We start from the raw sequence: 20,156 nt of genomic DNA on the forward strand, positions 1-20,156 counted from the left end.
TGAAGTGTACCTGTGATGAAAATTACAGGCCTCTCTCATATTTTTAAGTGGGAGAACTTGCACAATGGGTGGCTGACTAAATACTTTTTTGCCCCACTGTATATCTATCCTACCCTGTCTTTTTAAGGTCTTTGAAAGCCAAGTTAACAAACAGATTACTGACCATTTCGAAACCTACCATACATTCTCCGCTATGCAATCTGGTTTCAGAGTTGGTCATGGGTGCACCTCAGCCACGCTCAAGGTTCTAAACGACATCATAACCGCCATTGAGACATTACTGTGCAGCCGTATTCATCGACCTGGCCAAGGCTTTCGACTCTGTCAATCACAACATTCTTATTGGCAGACTCGACAGCCTTGGTTTCTCAAATGATTGCCTCTCCTGGTTTACCAACTACTTCTCTGATAGAGTTCAGTGTGGGCCTGTTGTCCGAACCTCTGACAGTCTCTATGGGTGTGCCACAGGGTTCAATTCTCGGGCCGACTCTCTTTTCTGTATACATCAATGATGTTGCTCTTGCTGCTGGTGATTCTCTGATCCACCTTTATGCAGACAACACCATTCTGTATACTTCTGGCCCCTCCTTGGACACTGTGTTAACTAACCTCCAGACGAGCTTCAATGCCATACAACTCTCCTTCCGTGGCCTACAACTGCTCTTAAAGTAAAACTAAATGCATGCTATTCAATCGATCACTGTCCGCACCTGCTCGCCCGTCCAGCATCACTACTCTGGAAGGCTCTGACTTAGAATACGTGGACAACTACAAATACCTGGGCGTCTAGTTAGACTGTAAACTCTCCTTCCAGACTCACATTAAGCATCTCCAATCCAAAATTAAATCTAGAATCGGCTTCCTATATCACAACAAAGCATCCTTCACTCATGCTGCCAAACACACCTTCGTAAAACTGACCATCCCACCGATCCTCGACTTCGGTGATGTCATCTATAAAATAGCCTCCAACACTCTACTCAACAAACCGGATGTAGTCTATCACAGTGCCATCTGTTTTGTCCCCAAAGACCCATACACTACCCACCATTGCGACCTGTACGCTCTCGTTGGTTGGCCCTCGCTTCATACTCGTCGCCAAACCCACTGGCTATAGGTTATCTACAAGTCTCTGCTAGGTAAAGCCCCGCATTATCTCAGCTCACTGGTCACCATAGCAGCACCCACTCGTAGCATGCACAGGTATATTTCACTGGTCACCCCCAAAGCCAATTCCTCCTTTGGTCGTCTTTCCTTCCAGTTCTCTGCTGCCCATGACTGGAAGGAATTGCAAAAATCTCTGAAGCTGGAGACTCACATCTCCCTCACTAGCTTTAAGCACCAGCTGTCAGAGCAGCTTACAGATCACTGCACCTGTACATAGCCCATCTGTAAACAGCCCATCTATCTACCTACCTCATCCCCATACTGGTATTTATTTATTTTGCTCCTTTGCACCCCAGTATCTCTACCTGCACATTCATCTTCTGCCGATCTACCATTCCAGTGTTTAATTGCTATATTGTAATTACTTTGCCACCATGGCCTATTTATTTCCTTAACTTACCTCATTTGCACTCACTGTATATAGACTTTTTGTTTTCTTTGGTTCTACTGTATTATTGACTGTATGTTTTGTTTATTCCATGTGTAACTCTGTGTTGTTGTATGTGTCGAATTGCTACACTTTATCTTGGCCAGGTCGCAGTTGCAAATGAGAACTTCTTCTCAACTAGCCTACCTGGTTAAATAAAGGTTAAATAAAATAAAAAAAATAAAAATAGTACTCTTCAACTCGAGCATTTACATAGCATTAGACTGTAACAAAACTATTTTTCCCCATCCTACTGAAATAGTCAATGTATTGATTGAGTGTATTTACTCCAATAAACAACTGTCCAAGGCAGTTAATACATAACATGCTCAGAGTAACTATAGAGAGAAATAGTCATGGCGTCTTTTTGGAGCCACTAACTCCGCCATGGTTAGTTGGACAAAGCCTATGGAGAAAATTAATGGCGTTTTGGATAAACACTGTCTGTTCTATGAGATAATATTAATCAGCTAATGTCACTTTTTGAGAATTTTGAAAAAATGTATGTAATTAAAGAAAAAACAAAACACATAAAGGCTTCATTATAATTTATAAAGGTCATGTTAACTGACTATGATCTCATAGAACAAAACGTGTAAGATCGCTCAAGCCTGTGTTAACCTCAGACCTTATTCTGCGTTTATTCCAAAACCTTATTCTTTTGCCATTCATTCTTCCTATATGGATGGCTGAACTGGGGGGCCAGGACCAAGTTTGGGAAACCCTAGACTAGACGTGACATAGTAAACAAAAAAATCTGGGACACTCAAATTAGTATGATATGTTACATTTGGTATGGTTATATAAGTCAGAAGGTTACTTAAGGCAAAAATGAAAGGAGGGTGGATGGATAGGCGTATAACGCAAAACTCTAACAGCCCAAAGGGAGGGTGAGTGATTGGTTGGTTGGTCGGAGGATATATTGTACAAATTGCAATTCGTAACATATCATACAAAATTGATGACGGACAACCACAAATTAATTCATACCATACCAAACACAATATATAATACTAATTTGAATGTCCCAGAATTTTCGTTTATTATGTTACGTCTACCCCTGAGTTCAGGTTGATCATATACATAAAGACAGCTAGGGAGAGCCACAGCAGTGTGCAATCTGCCACGGACTCAGATAAGTCACATATGTATTAATAGTAGATAGAGGGAGGCAGACCTTTTCTCATGAAGGGGGAGATGGACTGGTCAAAGACTGGTTTTGTGATAAAGGAGTAGTTGGCCATCGGGTTCTCCTTCATGGTCTTAAAGGAGGTCAGCTCCACAATGCGGCTGATGACATCATCTGCGAGCGACAGATCAAGGTAGCGCATGATGCGCTCCACTTCTCGTTGAGGATTCTGTGAGGAAGACAAATAATGAGAATTTAGCTGAAATATGTGTGGGGGGGGTAGTACTTGCAAAACACCAGTCTCAACATCAACAGTGAAGAGGCAACTGCGGGATGCTCTCCTTCTAGGCAGAGTTCCTATGTCCAAAGTCAGTGTTCTTTTGCCCATCTTAATCTTTTATTTTTATTGGCCAGTCTGAGATATAGCTTTTTCTTTGCAACTTTGCCTAGAAGGCCAGCATCCCGGAGTCACCTCTTCACTGTTGATGTTGAGACTGGTGTTTTGCGGGTACTATTTAATGAAGCTGCCAGTTGAGGACATGTGAGGCGTCTTTCTCAAACTAAACACTAATGTACTTGTCCTCTTGCTCAGTTGTGCAACGGGGCCTCCCACACGTCTTTCTATTCTGGTTAGAGCCAGTTTGTACTGATCTGTGAAGGGAGTAGTACACGTCATTGTACGAGATTTTCAGTTTCTTGGCAATTTCTCGCATGGAATTGCCTTCATTTGTCAGAACAAGAATTATACTGACGAGTTTCAGAAGAAAGGTCTTTGTTTCTGGCCATTTTGAGCCTGTAATCGTACCCACAAATGCTGATGCCGCAGATGCTCAACTAGTCTAAAGAAGGCCAATTTAATCGCTTCTTTAATCAGAACAACAGTTTTCAGCTGTGCTAACATAATTGCTAAAGGGTTTTCTAATGATCAATTAGCCTTTTAAAATTATAAACTTGGATTAGCTAACCCAACGTGCCATTGGAACACAGGAGTGATTCTTGCTGATAATGGGCCTCTGTACGCCTATCGGGCACATTCTGACCTTGAATTTAAGCATGGGGAAACGCATGTGGTCTGCTTTTGGGGTAGAGATCATAGAAATGGAGGTGTGGCAGAGATGTGTTTACAGATAAGATAATTCTGACCCTGGCTTCACACATAAATCCACCACCTTTACGAGAGAGAAAAGCTATACATTTATAAATTACAGTGCTGGTCATAAACTGTATATGTGCAAGTTTTAGTGTTGTGTGCTTCTCTATGTGTGCACATGCATCCGTGTGTGTGGACAATTGGTGCCGCTCTCCCCTACCTCTTTCATGTCTTCATAGAAAATGTAGAGTATATTCCTCTTCTCTCGTTCCTCCCAGTAACCCTTCACATGGTCGTACCAGGACCCCCATGCCACTGAGGGAGAGTACAATACACAGTTGAACCACATACACTCAAAACCAACCAACTCTCATTCTATCAGCATTTACATTAGCACTATCATAAAAGTCTTCTGTCTCCATGACAAACACAGGCTAGAATTCTTTCTCGGAAAGGGCATATTATTTTCTATGAACAGTTCGTGCAGAAGAAGCTGGGTCCCATGCCGTTGATTAACATTGTGCACCGCACGGGTCCTCTACGGAACGGATCTCGGTGTATGATTGTATGGACCAAAGCTTTAAAGTTAAGCGGCAAATTGTTTGCCTTGCAGCAGAATCCAGGGGTCTGACCTATGCAGGGATGAGGGTCAGCATCTATCCAGGACTGAGTGCCGAACTGCTAACACCGAGGGAAACCTACAACGAGGTGAGCTCCCAGCTACGCAAGCTAAACCTGAGATGTGGCTTCATCCGCCAGGCAAAACTAATCTTGACCTTCCAGAACACAACACACGTTTCCACAGCCATCACACAAGGGGATTAGCCAACAGATGGAACCCCATGACTGGCTTATTATTCAGGTACGCTATATCCATGCACAATCATGCAGCCTAGCCTATGGCTATGATGCTGCCCTCAGCATAAGACAGTGAAGAGGATACCCCACACATTTGGGGAAAAGGAATAATATAAATATTATTGCTGAGCATTGAACTTGTTAGAATTATATTGCCTATGGTCCAGGACATTTACATAGAGATGACACCATGCCAATTAATGAACAATGGACAACATACAGACTTAAATCTGCTTGGGGGGATGATTTATAGAGAGGGTCTTGTGGGTGGTGACGTGACTTTCATTAACGTGATGACTGTTATTTATCGAATCTACTAACTATGTTTAATTGTCACCCAATTCTATTAATCATGTAACAATTAACTCATTAGGAATTTGGGGCCACCACGGGAGAAGTTGTTTAACGAGTTACTATCTCCTGAATTAACTCTAGAAGATATATAGATATCTCTTACATCAATAACAATCACTTATTAATCATTACCTCATATCAGTCTCATTCTTAACATTGCAGACTTCTTGAATCTGCAAGAACCCCACAGCCTTTCTGATTATTCAGTACTACACAAATTGATTTAATCATTTATTTACTAACTAACTAAATAATAACACAGAATAAACTAACTAACTAAATAATAACACAGAATACACATACACACTTACGTGACACAAACGTCCTTAGTGGACTGACAAGATATGACAGCTTGTTTCACATATGGAGGGAGGGGTAGATAAAGAGAGGGAGAGACAAAGAGAGTCAAACTTATCGTACATTTGGAAACTACCCTCAAAGTAATAAGACTTTGCTCATAAACCACCGCTCGTTTGGGGTAAGGAATGTAATGTTTTATGTGTAGATGTCTTTGTCCTTTGTCTCTCTGAAACCAATCGATCCTTCTATGGGAAGTGGCTCGATGGGTCTGGCTACCAGAGATCTCAATGTCCTTAGTTGTTCCGGGTTGTAGTGGATGTTTCTTCAGATACACCAATTATTGTCTGAGATAGGATCTTCTCCTTCCTTTCTCGGGTAGATAGTCAAGTTTTAGATCCCTTTACATGCACAGCTGGAGACTGTCAAATGTTCTGGTCTAGTCTTTATCTTTTTTACTCGTGTTGAGAGTTTCAGAGTTTCTAACCATTTCAACGTGGCCAACGCTCCACTTTTTTCTGGTCTGATAGGTGAGGTTATCTTCTAATCTCGTGTTGAGTCTTAGAGTTTCAACCATTCATAATGTTTAGCTCACACTGTCCATCTGCTGGTCTGAATATGTTAATTTTGTCACGTTCTTTCAAAATCGAACCCAGAAGCAGACCAGGACAAGGAGAGTAGGAAGAAGGTGAGTATTTATTTACAAGTGAATGTGAATGGGTAGATATATCCAGGTGGCGTAGCGGGCAGCGGTGGTGAGTTGATGGGAGTAAATAGGTGGATCCAATGGGGTAGCGGAATCCTCCGACGACCAGGCTGGAATGGGGTAAATGATCTGGGTGAGTAACTGAAGACAGAACAAACGGAGCTAAGTTTAAGGCAAGCAATACGTAAAAAACAACAAAACAAAATCTAGCCAACTTGAGGCTGATACTATGGCACAACATACTGTTCATGGCTAACGATCCGGCAGGGAATGGATGTCAGGTCAGAGCTTTTGAAGGGGAGAGGTGATGATCAGGACAGGTGTGCAGATTACTGATGGGATACAGGTGCGGATGAACATCGATCTCCCAACAAGCTAATTCGCCCGGCAACCAGACAGGGTGCGTTCCAGGACACCGGAAACACACTCCAGGACAGAAACACAGGCAAACACAGACTCAGGAAGCGGGATTCGTTACAAATTTTTAGACAGTCCTTTTATGCACTCTGGTTGGAAAGGTGGTTCCATCCCACTGACATGCTCTTCTGACCTCATTAGGGGTGTGACTTAGTTAATGTGCAACGGTCATGAAAAACTATTATTTCATTAGAAAACCAAAATCACATTCCTATCTTAACAAACATAGTTTCATTGTTCTTAATATTCTATTAACATCATATTGGATGGAAAACTGAAAGCTAGAATGTGTTTCCTTCCTAAGTTACAGTATTTGGTTCATACAGTTTTGAATAACATCACAAAATAATAAACAATATGACAGGATTATTTTTTAGATCCCCACAGACCATTCTTAACATTCCTATCTTATAAATATTATTCCAAAGTTCACTCTTTGGGCAAAATGTCTCTGTAACAAAGACATTCCTTTCCCAATACTGAGGAGCAAAGGGAGAGTTCTCTTTCACTTAATTTACGACAGGGTGTGACGGTGTCATCTCTCCTGTGGGAGAGAGGGGGGTCTGGCTATCTGTCAGCCATTTGGCATGCTGATCTGAGGCCTTGGATCCTCACCCAGGAGAGTCATGACAGTGGTGAGCGACCAATTGGTGGGTTTCCCTGTAGGTCCTGCTTTTTATTTTGTATTTCCATGGGCTTATCAACATTAAATATAGTATTGACATTTTAGAAGAACTATTTTCTAAGGAATTTGAAAGGCCTTAATATTCCTATCAAACGTTCCAGCTGTCTTGATATTTTAGCAAGAAACCATATAACAATGCCCCAAGAAACACACCTGCTCCAAAAGGATGCAAATAGAATAGAGAACCATTTCTACAAACTGGCTGTTTTTCCATCAGCCCCAAACAAAACTAAGGGTGCAATAATGATACATAAGAAACTCAAAATCACCATCCTTGATAAAGGCAAAAACCAAGAAGGCAGAATCACTTTCCTTAAATGTATCCATAATGGAAATAAAAATTGCCTTTATTCATGTGTTTGCTCCAAGTTCATATGATCCTCAGTTTTTTATTCTCTGAACACCATATTGTTAGAATTAACTGAATTCCAACTGGTTATTAGGACAGACATGAATGCCAATCTGAACATGCAGGACAAATCTAATAAAACCAACTACAATCCACAGGCAACTAAGGCTGTCCAACATATACTCTCTGATTACAACCTCCACATGCCTGGCGAACTCATAACTCTAAAGCAAAATGCTTTAGGGTACACTTTCTATTCAAACAGGCACAATATATTGTCCCGAATCGATTTCCTGCTATTATCTACTCCTCTATTTTCTTTACTCAAGAAAATGTAAGTTCGACACAATATGAGCCTATCTAATCATCAGGCTTATTACTTACTGCTAGATACAAATTTCAGAATCTCCTTAAAGAGCCACAAGATGGCGCTTTAATGTTTCCTTATTACAAAATGCAACTTTCTGTGAACAATTTGAAACTGAATTTAAATTATTCATATTTATGAAGAAAAATTCAGTCAATGATCCTCAGATTTTATAGGACACCATTAAAGGTTTTATTGAAAACAATGCAACTTCATTTGCATCTGGGCTGAATAAATAAAAATGGAAGAAGATATCAGAAGTGTCAACGTTATTAACGTTGAGCGTTCTCAACAAACACTTTTTTAAGACCAGGTAGGGACTACACGATTAAAAGTCAAGACATAACTAAATCTTTTGATAAGATAGTGAGCAAAATTTGCCATCCATCAAGTTAGACAATTACTTCCATGGTAATCGACCCAGTCATCTACTGACTAACAAGCTTCACAGTAATGATAAAATAGTGGATATTGCAACTATTGAATCTGAATGAGTTGAATTACTATCAGAACCCATGTATTGGTCACATGCACGTGGTTAGCAGATGTTATTGGGAGTGTAGTGAAATGCTTGTGCTTGTAGTTCCGACAGTGCAGCAATATCTAACATGTAATCGAACAATTCCACAACAATTACCTAATACATACAAATCTAAGTAAAGGAATGGAATAAGAATATATACAGTTTAAGTCTGAAGTTTACATACACTTAGGTTGGAGTCATTAAAACTCGTTTTTCAACCACGGTTAGGACATCTACTTTGTGCATGACACAAGTCATTTTTCCAACAATTGTTTACAGACAGATTATTTCACTTATAATTCACTGTATCACAAATCCAGTGGGTCAGAAGTTTACATACGCTAAATTGACTGTGCCTTTAAACAGCTTGAAAAATTCCAGAAAATGATGTCATGGCTTTAGAAGCTTCTGATAGTCTAACTGACATCATTTGTGAGTCAATTGGAGGTGTACCTGTGAATGTATTTCAAGGCCTACCTTCAAACTCAGTGCCTCTTTGCTTGACATCATGAGAAAATCAAAGAAATCAGCCAAGACCTCAGAAAAAAATTGTAGACCTCCAGAAGTCTGGTTCATCCTTGGGAGCAATTTCCAAACGCCTGAAGGTACCACGTTCATCTATACAAACAATAGTACGCAAGTATAAACACCATGGGACCACACAGTCGTCGTACCGCTCAGGAAAGAGATGCGTTCTGTCTCCTAGAGATGAACGTACTTTGGTGTGAAAAGTGCAAATCAATCCCAGAACAACAGCAAAGGACCATGTGAAGATGCTGGAGGAAACAGGTACAAAAGTATCTATATCCACAGTAAAACGAGTCCTATATCGACATAACCTGAAAGGCCGCTCAACAAGGAAGAAGCCACTGCTCCAAACCACCATAAAAAAGACAGACTACAGTTTGCAACTGCACATGGGGACAAAAGATCGTACTTTTTGGAGAAATGTCCTCTGGTCTGATCAAACAAAAATATAACTGTTTGGTCATAATGACCAGCATTATGTTTGGAGGAAAAAGGGGGAGGCTTGCAAGCCGAAGAACACCATCCCAACCGGGGGTGGCAGCATCATGTTGTGGGAGTGCTTTGCTGCAGGAGGGACTGGTGCAATTCACAAAATAGATGGCATCATGGGGAGGGAAAGTATGTGGATATATTGAAGCAATATCTCAAAACATCAGTCAGGAAGTTAACCTTTCTTGGGTAGGGGGCAGTATTTTGACGTCCGGATGAAAAGCGTGCCCAAAGTAAACTGCCTGTTACTCAGGCCCAGAAGCTAGGATATGCATATAATTGGTAGATTTGGATAGAAAACACTCTAGTTTCTAAAACTGTTCAAATGATGTCTCTGAGTATAACAGAACTGATGGCAGGCGAAACCCCGAGGACAAACCATCCCCCCCCAAAAATTCAGCCTACCTATTTTCAATGGCTATCACTTTTATTATAAGGCCAATTCCTCCCAGATTGCAGTTCTAGGGCTTCCACTAGATGTCACTACATGGCTGTAGTGTTTTCATTCACGTGGATGAGAGCGCATTCTTTGTTGTTTATCACCGGTAAAGACAATAATGATTCTCCGTCTTAAATTTTATGATTTATTTACGTGTTAGGATAGCTGAGGTTTGATTATAAACATTGTTTGACTTTATAAGTAGCAATAAGTTTATTGGTAACGTTTGGGATTCATTTTGTATGCATTTTGAAGGAGGGAAACCGGTGGATTATTGAATGAAGAAGGCCAGCTAAACTGAGTTTTTGGGGTTATAAAGAAGGACTTTATCGAACAAAAGGACCATTTGTGATGTAGCTGGGACCGTTTGGAGTGCCAACAGAAGAAGATCTTCAAAGTTAAGGCTTTTATTATATCGCTATTTCTGACTGGTTGAAAATTCAACCTGCCTGGTTGAAAAAAGTTTTTCATGCTTTTGTACGCGGGGCGCTGTCCTCAGATAATTGCATGGTGTGCTTTCACCGTAAAGCCTTTTTGAAATCTGACACAGAGGCTGGATTAACAAGAAGTTAAGCTTTATTGTGACGTATGACACTTGTATTTTCATGAATGCGCCAGAAATGTGAATTTCGCGCTCTGCCGATGTTGTCGAGGTGGGTCGCTAGCGGAATGCCTGCGCCAGAAAGGTTAATGAGCAGAAATTGAATCATCTTGCTGTGTTTCCCTGACACACATAGGTTGATGGAGTGGTAGGTATTGTGGGTGACCCGGCATATAGAACACACGTTCAGCGCTCTAACGTTCATGGGAATGGAGAGGAGCTGAGTGGGGATGTTCAGCTCGGAAGCTAGGATAGCGTCCATAAAGCCCCAGAGAGTCATCAGCCCCAGAGTCGATGAGTACCAGAAAAGATTGACTGGTTCCCCCACAGAAAAATGGCATGAACAGGGGTGCGAGTAAAGGGAGAAGAAAAGTTCTCCGTATGGCCCACCAGAGTACTCACTCCTACTGGTGAGCCTGGTCTTTTAGTGGGCAGGTGGAGACGAAATGACAGGTAGTCACGCAATTCAGGCAACTCTTAGTGTGAAGCCTGTTAGCCGTTCAGCTGGAGACAGCCTAGCTCTGGCCTAGTTGCATAGGCTCGGGAAGAGGTGAATCGGCATCTTCGATGGCTCCCGGAGGAACTTGGGTAGCCTCGGGTTCTCTCAACAACGGAGCTGTCAGGGACTTTCAGGATAGCTCAGAGACGAGGTGGAATCGACTCTCCTCTCATTCCTTCGTTCCCGTAGTCGCCCATCGAATTGTCAAGGTGATGAGTGAGTCGAGATCCATTGGTAGTTCCCGAGCTGCAAGCTCATCATTTACTTCCTCCGATTCTCCATGCAGGAACATGTCAAATAGTGCTTCCGTGTTCCAGGCTCTCTCAATTGCCAACGTGCGGAAATCAACCGCATAGTCTGCCACACTGCGGGAGTCTTGACGAAGCAGGAGTAACTTCTGGGCAGCCTCTCTCCCGGACAATACGTTCTTTACCTCCGCCACAAACTCCTCCAGATTGAAGCATACGGCCGACTGTTGTTTCCATACCTCCGTAGCCCAGGCGAGATCCCTCCTGGACATCAGCGTGATGAGGTACGCTATCTTAGAGCAGTCCAATGGGAACGAGGGGGGCTGCAGCTCGATGATGAGGAAACACTGAGCGAGAAACGCCAAACAGGTGCCCGACTCTCCATCGAAGCGTTCCGGAGGAGGTAAGCTGGGTTCCCGGGAAACCGGGGTGACCGGGGTGGCGGCGCTGCTAACAGCTGGGTTACAGAGGGGCTGGGAGTTTACCGTTGTGGTAGGCTGTCTAACAGGCAACCCGCAGAATTGCTCCAGGAATGTGTTCAACGCCTGGTCATGGCCCCTGGCCAAGGTCTGTAACCCTTCCATGATACCACGAAGCAACTCATTGTGCCTTCCAATGGTGGCTCCTTGGGAGAAGATGACGTTGCGGAGCTGGTCTGAGTCTGCTGGGTTGTACTGGCCATGACGTTTCAGGTAAGACTCAGATGCAGAGTATCAAAGTAACAAAAGTTTATTACTAACACAGGGACAGGCAAAACGACAGGGGCAGGCAGAGGTCAGTAAATCCAGTGTGGTGTGGCAAGATACAAACGGTTGGCAGGCTCTGGGTCAGGGCAGGCAGAAAGGTCAAAACCGGGAAAAACTAGAAGGCACAGTCAACTTAGTGTATGTAAACTTCTGACCCACAGGAATTGTGATACAGTGAATTATAAGTGAAATAATCTGTCTGTAAACAATTGTTGGAAAAATTACTTGTTTCATGCACAAAGTAGATGTCCTAACTAACTTGCCAAAACTATAGTTTGTTAACAAGAAATTTGTGGAGTGGTTGAAAAATTAGTTTTAATGACTCCAACCTAAGTGTATGTAAACTTCCGACTTCAACTGTACATATGCTATTTGGCCAAAAACATGTGAACACGTGCTCATCGAACATCTCATTCTAAAATCATGGGCATTAATATGGAGTTGGTCCCTCCTTTGCTGCTATAACAGCCTCCACACTTCTAGGAAGGCTTTCTATTGGATGTTGGAACATTGCTGTAGGAACTTGCTCCCATTCAGCCACAAGAGCATTAGTGGGTTTGGGAACTGATGTTGGGCGATTAATCCTGGCTCGCAGTCAGCATTTCAATTAATCCCAAAGGTGTTCGATGGGGTTGAGGTCAGGGCTCTCTGCAGACCAGTCAAGTTCTTCCACACCGATCTCGACAAACCATTTCTGTATGGGCCTCTACTTTGTGCACGGGGGCATTGTCATGCTGAAACAGGAAAGGCCTCCCCCAAATTGTTGCCACAAAGTTTGAATCACAGAATGGTCTAGGATGTCATTGTATGCTGTAGCGTTAAGACTTCCCTTCACTGGAACTAAGGGGCCTAGCTCGAACAATGAAAAACAGCCCCAGACCATTATTCCTCCTCCACCAAACTTTACAATTGTCACGATATATTGGGGCAGGTAGCGTTCTCATGACATCCGCCAAACCCAGATATGTCCGTCGGTCTGCCAGATGGTGAAGCGTGATTCATCCCTCAAGAGAACGCATTTCCGCTGCCAATGGCGGCAAGCTTTACACCACTCCAGATGACGCTTGACATTGCGCATGGTAATCTTAGGCCAGTTTGCGGCTGCTCGGCCATGGAAACCCATTTCATTAAGTTCCTGACGAACAGTTCTTGTGCTGACATTGCTTCCAGGGGCAGTTTGGAACTCGGTAGTGAGTGTTAAAACCGAGAATAGATTATTTGTACACTCTACAGCACCCTTTCTATGAGCTTGTGTGGCCTACACCTTCGCAGCTGAGCCATTGTTGCTCCTAGACGTTTCCACTTCACAATAACAGCACTTATGGTTGAATGTGGCAGCTCTAGCAGGGCAGAAATTTGCCCAACTCAATTGTTGGAAAGGCGACATCCTATGACGGTGCCACATGGAATGTCATTGACCTTTTCAGGACGGGCTACTCTACTGCCAATGCTTGTCTATGGAGATCGCATGGCTGTGTGCTCATTTATCCAAAGCGATCCTGGCATTGAAAGCGCCATGTTCTACCAACCGAGGCATAAAGGACCACATTGGTATTAGTAATTTAGGAAAATGTTAGTTTCATTATATTACTTACGTTCTCCATTCATGAACTTGTGGATGTAGCCGTCCCACGGTCCAGGCTCAGGCTGGGTTAGATTCATGCGGTCAAAGTGGTAGTAGCTGACCAGGTTGTCCTTAGCATTCCTTGCAACATAGATAGCCTAGGGAGAAGATGGCCGGGGGAAGGTGAATCGTTTTGTTTGTCATTTACTGTTCTATGGATAATTTTTCAGATGACGTTAACTGAACATATTTACTTACTTTTAAAGCATCTCCAAACTCAGAAAAAAAATCTGAATCTAGTACCTTTCACACTATAATGCCGACCAGAACTGTAATGTGCTAGCTCTGATATTGTCCCTTCACATCGTCCTTTTCAGCATGGTTCCAACAACTACGGTGGATGCATAACTAGCACAGCACAGTACAGTTCGGCTCAGCTTAGTAGTATGAAAAGGGAATTAGGGGTCGTACTCCACCTTACCTTGCATTTGTTTTTCCAGAACCCTTCGGGCACCAACTTGAAAGGCAGATGGGTCTTGATGACCCTTGGGGGGTCCATGTCTTTAAGGAGGCTCAAGCCTAGGAGACACAATATGATAAGTAAAATATTAGGGAGTTCTTGAAGGGTTAAAGTATGGGTCATTCTTACATTGCACTGGCTTTTGCATCCCTCGCCTTGAATTTGGGGATGTGGTTTGATGTAGGTGTGTTATGTTTACTATGTTTGTTTGCTATGATTCTTTGGTATGTATGTTTGTTATGTTCGTACCCTGGCAGTTATTGTTGTTTGACCCTCTATACTCAAGGTAGTTGAGTTATCCTTAACATCCTAAGCCACTGTACTATTTTTGACTTAGGTTAAAGGACTGACAGTTGTGTTTGTGATGCTAACGTTAGCTCACCAATGTGTGGATGTTTGAATTGGAACAAAAACACAAGTTGTTTATAAATAACAAGTCTCATTCTTTCAACGTAACATTGGTGACGATTGGTAGTTCTACTGTCTGTAAAGAAATGGGTGGGATGTAGGTTGATTCTTCTGCTACGATTGGAAAGTGTGCACTGTCTACAGCACAAGTGTGGCTGTGATTTGGTTATGGCCAGCAGTGCCTGGCCGTAATACTGTGTGGGCAGGATTGAAATCTAAACCCAACCCAAGGAAAACTGTGACATTGTTGATTCCTTAAATCTCACAAATATCAGGTTTGGAAGAAAGCTTACTGACTTTAGGACCAAAGATCTCCTATTTACACTTTTTTGTCAATTTTGCAACTACAATTTATGTTTAGGACTAATATTGATGCCACATAGGCAGTTTTCAAGCAGAGAAGTTGGTTTTGGAGTCCCTATTTAAATAGCCAAATTCAATACATCTGTCAATTCATTTCCAGCAATATTACCACTGCCTGTCTGTGTGGTGCCCGCGTCTTCGTGTAGCCAGTTAGCGATGCTAATGATAACCGTCTTTTGGGTAGACAGAAAGGGTTTCCCCAAAACCTTCTCAATTAAAAGTTAACTACAAAGTAGGCCTTCCTGACAGAATGACAACATGATTGTTTGTATCAATTGGACGGGCATTTGTTTTGAAAACTCTGCCATCACATGTGCAGTAGCAGAATTGAAACTTCACTAGCCAAACACATTCCTCTCTTGCTTGGTGTGCACTTGAATTAAAGGGAAATTACACTCAGAAATCAAATAATCCAATAATCCAATAATGGTATTCTGATGTGATTTAAGCATTGACATGGACTCAGAACATATACTTTTGTTGTTTCTATATAAACAATTGTAAATTTGATAGTGAAAATCAGAAGAAAATAAAAATAAAAATAGTTGTTTATTAAAGTATCTGCCCAGTGTTCCAGATTTCTATGAAATATTACATAAAATGTATTACAATGTGAATTTAAATTATAATTAAGGATGTTAATAAGCATATTTTCTCTTTGTCCCAGCTTGCCCTGTTAGGAAAGAATAGAGTGGTTTAGGGCGTTTACCTGTCAGAAAAATGCTGATTTGCTAGCTCAGCCAATGAGACGTGAATACCCTTGGATATGCAAATTAGCAACCAACTCCACGTGGGGCAGGGCTGCAGGCTTGCCTTTTTTTTACCGAAGGCTACTACTTGTAGTCAAATTGTATGGATCAGGGGTGTCAAATTCATTCCATGGAGTAGTGGAGGCTCCTCAAAAGAGGAAGGGGAGGACCATCCTCCTCAGTGAATTTCATGAAAATGTAAATTTTCAAACATTTTAAAAGTTATCCCTATTAGATAAAACTATACTAAATATAATCACATCACCAGATAATTGATTAAAATTCTATTTTGCTAGAAGTTCTAGAGTAGCCTCAACAGCACTCTATAGAGGGTAGCACCATGGTGTAGACGGAGGACAGCTAGCTCCGTGTACATTGACTTCAATACAAAACCTAGGAGGCTCATGGTTCTTACCCCTTTCCGTAGACTTACACAGTAATTATGACAACTTCAGGAGGACGTCCTCCAACCTATCAGTGCTCTTGCAGCATGAACTGACATGTTTTTCACTGAGTCAAAGGATCAGATAATTAATAAAGTACTGAAAGAATAAACTAAAGCTAGCTAGCACTGCAGTGCATAAAAATTGGATAGTAGTTGACTCAAAGAGAAATAAAACAGTGTTGAACCAATTAATTTAACTTCCTAAATGAAGGAGAAGCAAGAGAGAAATAGAGAGAGAAAGATTTCATATTTTTCATTTTCACATACTTAGCTAGCAACTGCAGCTAGCTACAGTGGTTTGCGAAAGTATTCACCCCCCTTGCCAGTTTTCCTATTTTGTTGCCTTAAATTTTTTTTTGGGGGGGGGGGGGGGGGGGGGTTCGTATCATTGGATTTACACAACATGCCTACCACTTTGAAGATACAAAATATGTTTTATTGTGAATCAAACAAGAAATAAGACAAATTAACTGAAAACTTGAGTGTGCATAACTATTCACCCCCCCCCCCAAAAAAAAGTAAATACTTTGTAGAGCCACCTTTTGCAGTAATTACAGCTGCAAGTCTCTTGGGGTATGTCTCTATAAGCTTGGCACATCTAACCACTGGGATTTTTGCCCATTGTTCAAGGCAAAACTGCTCCAGCTCCTTCAAGTTGGATGGATTCCCCTTATATACGGCAATCTTTAAGTCATACCACAGATTCTCAATTGGATTGAGGTCTGGGCATTCAAATGTTGCATTAGCAGTATGCCTAGGGTCATTGTCCTGCTGGAAGGTGAACCACTGTCCCAGTCTCCAATCTCTGGAAGACTGAAACAGATTTCCCCTCAAGAATTTCCCTGTATTTAGTGGCATCCATCATGCCTTACATTCTGAACAGTTTCCCAGTCCCTGCCGATGAAAAACATCTCCACAGCATGATGCTGCTATCACCATGCTTCACTGTGGGTATGGTGTTCTCCGGGTGATGAGAGGTGTTGGGTTGGTGCCAGGAATAGCGTTTTCCTTGATGGCCAAAAAGCTCAATTTTAGTCTCGTCTGACCAGAGTGCCTTCTTCCATATGTTTGGGGAGTCTCCCACATGCCTTTTGGAAAACATCAAACGTGTTTGCTTATTTCTGTCTTTAAGCAATGGCTTTTTTCTGGCCACTCTTCCATAAAGCCCAGCTCTGTGGAGTGTATGGCTTAAAGTGGTCTTATGGACAGATACTCCAATCTCCATTGTGGAGCTTTGCAGCTCCTTCAGAGTTATCTTTGGTCTCTTTGTTGCCTCTCTGATTAATGCCCTCCTTACCTGGTCCATGAGTTTTGGTGGGCAGCCCTCTTTTGGCAGGTTTGTTGTGGTTTAATGGTGCTCCGTGGGATGTTCAAAGTGTCTGATATTTTTTTATAACTCAACCATGATCTGTACTTCTCCACAACTTTGTCCCTGACCTGTTTGTAGAGCTCCTTTGTCTTCATGGTGCCACTTTCTTGGTGGTGTTGCAGACTCTGGGGCCTTTCAGAACAGGAGTACAGTGGGGCATAAAAGTATTTAGTCAGCCACCAATTGTGCAAGTTCTCCCACTTAAAAAGATGAGAGAGGCCTGTAATTGTCTTCATAGGTACACTTCAACTATGACAGACAAAATTAGAAAAGAAATCCTGAAAATCACATTGTAGGATTTAAAATGAATTTATTTGCAAATTATGGTAGGCTGCCTCGTCATTGTTGGTAATCAGCCGTACTACTGCTGTGTTGTCTGCAAACTTGATGATTGGGTTGGAGGCGTGCGTGGCCACGCAGTCATGGGTGATCAGGAAGTACAGGAGGGGGCTTAGCACGCACCCTTGTGGGGCCCCTGTGTTGAGGATCAGCGTAGTGGAGTCAGGAAGTCTAGGACTCAGTTGCACAGGGTGGGGTTCAGACCCAGGGCCCTGAGTTTGAGGATGAGCTTGGAGGGTACTATGGTGTTGAAGGCTGAGCTATAGTCAATGAACAGCATTCTTACATAGGTATTCCTCTTGTCCAGATGGGATAGGGCAGTGTGCAGTGCGATGGCGATTGCATCATCTGTGGATCTATTGGGACAATATGCAAATTGAGGTGGGTCTAGTGTGTCTGGTAAGGTGGAGGTTATATGATCCTTAACTAGCTTCTCAAAGCATTTCATGATAACAGAAGTGAGTGCAACGAGGCGATAGTCATTTAGTTAAGTTACATTTGCTTTCTTGAGTACAGGAACAATGGTGGATATCTTGAAGCAAGTGGGGACAGCAGACTGGGATAGGGAGAGATTGAATATGTCTGTAAACACTCCAGCCAGCTGGTCTCTGCATGCTCTGAGGATGCGGCTAGGGATGTCATCTGGGCTGGCAGCCTTGCGAGGGTTAACATGCTAAAACGTCTTACTCACATTGGCCACGGAGAACGAGTGCCCACAGTCCTTGGGAGCGGGCCGCGTCGGTGACACTGTGTTATCCTCAAAGTGGGCGAAGAAGGTGTTTAGAATGTCTGGTAGGAAGATGTCGGTGTCCACGACACGACTGAGTTTTCCCTTCTGTAATCCTTGATTGTCTGTAGACCCTGGCACATACTTCTCATGTCTGAGCTGTTGAATTGCGACTCCACTTTGTCTCTGTATTGACGTTTTTCTTGTTTGATTGCCTTACGGAGGGAATAACTACAGTGTTTGTTTTCAACCATATTCCCAGTCACCTTGCCATGGTTAAATGCGATGGTTCGTGTTTTCAGTTTTTGCGTGAATGCTGTCATCTAAACACGTTTTTTGGTTTGGGTAGGTTTTAATAGTCACAGTAGGAACGACATCCCCTATACACTTCCAGATTAACTCAGTCATCATGTCTGTGTATACGTCAATGCTATTCTCAGAGGCAACCCAGAACATATCCCAGTCCATCAAGGTGAGGGGTATTCCTTACTAATCAGTTACCTTGAATCATATTGGGACCAATCTTGTCCAGAAAGTTGACTCAAGTTTGCGAAAATGCACCTGGAAGAACCTAGATGATCATCAAAACTCTGTTCTATGGACAGATTAGTCAAGAGTATAACTTTTTGGATGACATGGGTCCCGTCATGCCCGGTGAAAACCAAACACTTCATTCTATGGTAAGAACCTCATACCAATGGTCAAGCGTGATGGTCGTGTGATGGTTTGGGGATGCTTTGCTGACTCAGGACATGGACGACTTGCTTTAATAGAAGGAACCAGTGTATAAAACAAATGGAGGGGGGTGGGGGTCAATGTAAATAGTCCGGTGGCCATTTGATTAGATGTTCAGCAGTCTTATGGCTTGGGGTAGAAGCTGTTAAGGAGACTTTTGGTCCTAGACTTGACGCTCCGGTACCGCTTGCCATGTGGTAGCAGAGAAAACAGTCTATGACTTGGGTGACTGGAGTCTCTGACAATTTTATGAGCTTTCCTCTGACACCGCCTATTATATACTGTAGGTCCTGGATGACAGGAAGCTTGGCCCCAGTGATGTACTGGGCCATACGCACTACAATCTGTAGCGCCTTACGGTCAGATGCCGAGCAGTTCCCATACCAGACAGTAATGCAACCTGTCAGAATGCTATCGATGGTGCAGCTATAGAACCTTTTTGAGAATCTGGGGACCCATGCCAAATCTTTTCAGTCTCCTGAGACGGAAAAGGTTTTGTTGTGCTCTCTTCACAACTGTGTGTGTTAGGACCATGAAAGTTCTGAAGATCTCATACAACGCTGTGTACTACTCCTTCACAGATCAGCCAAACTGGCTCTCCCCAGAATAGAAAGAGGAGTGGGAGGCCCCGGGGCACAACTGAGCAAGAAGACAAGTACATTAGAGTGTCTAGTTTGAGAAACAGATGCCTCACAAGTCCTCAGCTGGCAGCTTCATTGAATAATACCTGCAAAACACCCGTCTCAATGTCAACAGTAAAGAGGCGACTATGGGATGCTGGCCTACTAGGCAGAGTTGCAAAGAAAAAGCCATATCTCAGACTGGCCAATAAAAATAAAAGATTAAGATGGGCAAAAGAACACAGACACCGGACAGAGGAACTCTGCCTTACAAAACAACAGACAAAAATGTAAATGCAATAAAAAAAAAGTTTTTTAAATTCAAATAAAAAAGATAATAAAAAAAAGAATGAGACATTAGCCGTAGGCAATACATTTCTTGGCAGTCGCTAGCAATA

General features: G+C 42.5%; 1 protein-coding gene across 1 annotated transcript in view; it reads right to left on the reverse strand.

The window, feature by feature from the left end:
• sult1st6 (sulfotransferase family 1, cytosolic sulfotransferase 6) overlaps positions 1-20,156 on the reverse strand; it is a 47,277-nt gene that overhangs the window by 4,169 nt on the left and 22,952 nt on the right. Inside the window, exons 3-6 of the mRNA XM_020453910.2 lie at positions 13,965-14,062; positions 13,515-13,641; positions 4,034-4,128; positions 2,772-2,952 (exon numbers count right to left, since the gene is read on the reverse strand). Coding sequence (XP_020309499.1) covers positions 2,772-2,952; positions 4,034-4,128; positions 13,515-13,641; positions 13,965-14,062 — 501 coding nt within the window. The remainder of the gene's footprint in view (positions 1-2,771; positions 2,953-4,033; positions 4,129-13,514; positions 13,642-13,964; positions 14,063-20,156) is intronic.

Source organism: Oncorhynchus kisutch, linkage group LG20 (genome assembly GCF_002021735.2).
Source record: "Oncorhynchus kisutch isolate 150728-3 linkage group LG20, Okis_V2, whole genome shotgun sequence".
In the NCBI taxonomy this organism is placed as follows: domain Eukaryota; kingdom Metazoa; phylum Chordata; class Actinopteri; order Salmoniformes; family Salmonidae; genus Oncorhynchus; species Oncorhynchus kisutch.